The 2,466-nt window shown below is 48.5% G+C and overlaps 1 protein-coding gene across 1 annotated transcript; it reads right to left on the minus strand.

The window, feature by feature from the left end:
• Positions 1–233: 233 nt before the first annotated feature.
• On the minus strand, positions 234–1,842 carry LOC124697041 (transcription factor bHLH18-like). Its single transcript, XM_047229684.1, has 3 exons — positions 1,267–1,842; positions 809–1,156; positions 234–299 (listed from the first exon to the last, which is right to left on the minus strand). The coding sequence occupies exons 1-3, from the start codon at positions 1,840–1,842 to the stop codon at positions 234–236; spliced, it is 990 nt and encodes a 329-aa protein (XP_047085640.1).
• Between the last annotated feature and the right edge of the window lie 624 nt (positions 1,843–2,466).

Below are 2,466 nucleotides of genomic sequence, written 5' to 3' on the forward strand. Positions count from 1 at the left end.
GTCATATCAGCATTCTTAAGTGTATAATCCACTACACATGATTGTCTGGAAGTAGTACATTCATCTCTTATGGTGTGGCCTCTTTTTGAAAAAAGTAACTACAGAGTAATAACTTAATTATTATTATTATTATGAAAAAAACACGAATCCATTTTATCTTTAGGTCAGCTGCGGGAGAATCGGACTTCAAGTTTATTGATCCGGCTGTATCATTATCATTGCCAGCTATGATGTCAGTGCAACGAGGCGTCGAGCTTCCCTAAGATGTCATCTGCTGTGATGTTGAAACCCTCGTCCATCTGAAAATAAACACACTGTCGACCAATTAATAAAGGAAATTTTTATTTTTTCAGACCCCCTTGGTTAAATATGTATGCAGTGTTAGTAGATTGATTATCGAAACGGAATATTTGGCTGATAATATTAAACCATTCATGTACTAGTACATCTGCAAATTAATACTCCTTTCTTTTCATACATTATGGTTCATTAGGTTACAAGATTTTTGTAATTAACATGTACTTCCTCTGCTCCATAATTTTTATCGTGATTTTAGTTCAAATTTAAATTAAAATCACTAAAGAATTATGTAACGGAGAGAGTAGTTGTATGTTAAAAATTGTTGGTCGTAACCTTGTCTTAGTGAAATCTAATAAAGGAAACTGAGGGAGAGCAGTATCGAAAAGAGCAGATGTTTTTCCGCAAAAAGAAGAACATAGCAGATATTTAGCTCCAGGGATCTTTTGGTTCTAATTGTTCAAGTAAAATGAGAAAAAGAAAAATAGTAACAAGTCAGTACCGGACTTGCCTTTGCCATGATAGTTATGTTCACAGTGCAAGCCGGGAAGGGGATGGCATTGGTGTGCGTGATGCTAAGGCGAAGACCCTCGACCTCAGTGAGCAACCTGGCAAGCACCCCCTTGCCGTCCTCGCAATGGATCTTCACCATGACGGTGCTGTCCGAGATCCTCGCCTCGATCTCCGGCAGCGAGCTCCCGGTCGTTGCCGTGCCGTCAGGTTTTGTGGCGATGCATGGCCTCTTGACAAGCACAACCGGTTCGACGGTCCTTAGGTTGCGGTCCTCGAGCTCCTTGAGCTTCTCCTGCTGCTCCTTGACGTACCTCACAGCGTCGGACAGGATCGTCGCCTTGTCCATCTGGACAATATTAATTAATTTGGTCAATGAGTTGAGCTGAAGTTTTTTCCCGACCAAAGAAAAAAGAACAAGATTGTGAGAAATGTGGAGTCGAAATTTGGGATGAGGACCTTCTTGAGGCCGGGGATGACGGTGGAGAGCTCGATGAATTGACGGTTGATCTTCTCGCGGCGCTTCCTCTCAGCCATGACGTGTTCCTGCACGAACGGCTCCGGTGATGACGTGTGCCCCGTCCCTGTACTGGCGGCGCTCTTCGCGGAGCGTTTCCTTGAGGCGGGCGACCTGTACGCCGGCTCAGGCACGTCGAGCGGTCGTGCGCGAGCGGTGGGCGTGGCCTCGTCGTGAATGCTCGGCTGCGCCATGGTGGAGGTGAAGTTCCAGCTCACGGGTGGGTAGGTTGTGCTACCGACGCTGCAGTTGGACGACCAGCCGTCGTTCTCCACGACCGCGGCGCCCGGCGTGTTCTCACGGCCGCTGTCGCCTGAGCTCCAGCTGTCTGTGGCGCGGTGGCGGTTGCCAGCCTGTGCTGCGGCAGGGGCCGTGCCGTTCTGTAGCTCTGAGCAGCGGAGCTCTTGAAGTGACGGGAAGACCTGGCCGGCGTCGGCGTAGGCAGCGGCGACCGCCGGGTGATGCTCGTGCTGCAGAGTCTCCATGGCCCACTGGATGAACATGTTCGAGTCTTCCATGCCGACGGACCTCCTGCTGGTACCTTTACATGATGAAATCACACACCAAAAGATGCATCGTGTGCAAATCCATTACGAAACGGAACTGAACTTGGAACAGTCAGTGGGCAGCTACAGCAAGCTAGATTGACAGGGAAACAAGACGAGGCAGAGAAGATGGCCGGGCCGGCAACACTACAATTACCTCCTGACGAGAAGACAGATCACTGGAGATGATTGCAGGGACCGGGTACGATATGAGCGAATCAGTTGGGACCGGGACCTGGGTCTGGGTGCGTCCTGTCCTATTCACTCCCTCGCATGCCTTTTACTTCTGCCATGTGTGGCATATATAGCTGCTAGCTACCGGGAAGGGAGGGGGCGATCATCTACGGGAAACCTCTGCAGATTTCCATATCAGCATGATTTGTCCTTTTGTCTGAGAGCAACTAGTATAGAGGACATTTTAAACGTAGGTATGAGAAACAAGAGAATTTGGCAAGATAGCAAAGCGCATAGTCCACGATCGCAAATCATAGAGAAGTGTAGAAAATAGTTATCTGGTTGGAACAGGTAAATACACAAGCAAAACACGAACGAGTGTGAAAATAAGGTTGTCACCACCGGCAGCTGGCCAAATGCCGT

This window comes from Lolium rigidum, chromosome 3, assembly GCF_022539505.1.
Source record: "Lolium rigidum isolate FL_2022 chromosome 3, APGP_CSIRO_Lrig_0.1, whole genome shotgun sequence".
In the NCBI taxonomy this organism is placed as follows: domain Eukaryota; kingdom Viridiplantae; phylum Streptophyta; class Magnoliopsida; order Poales; family Poaceae; genus Lolium; species Lolium rigidum.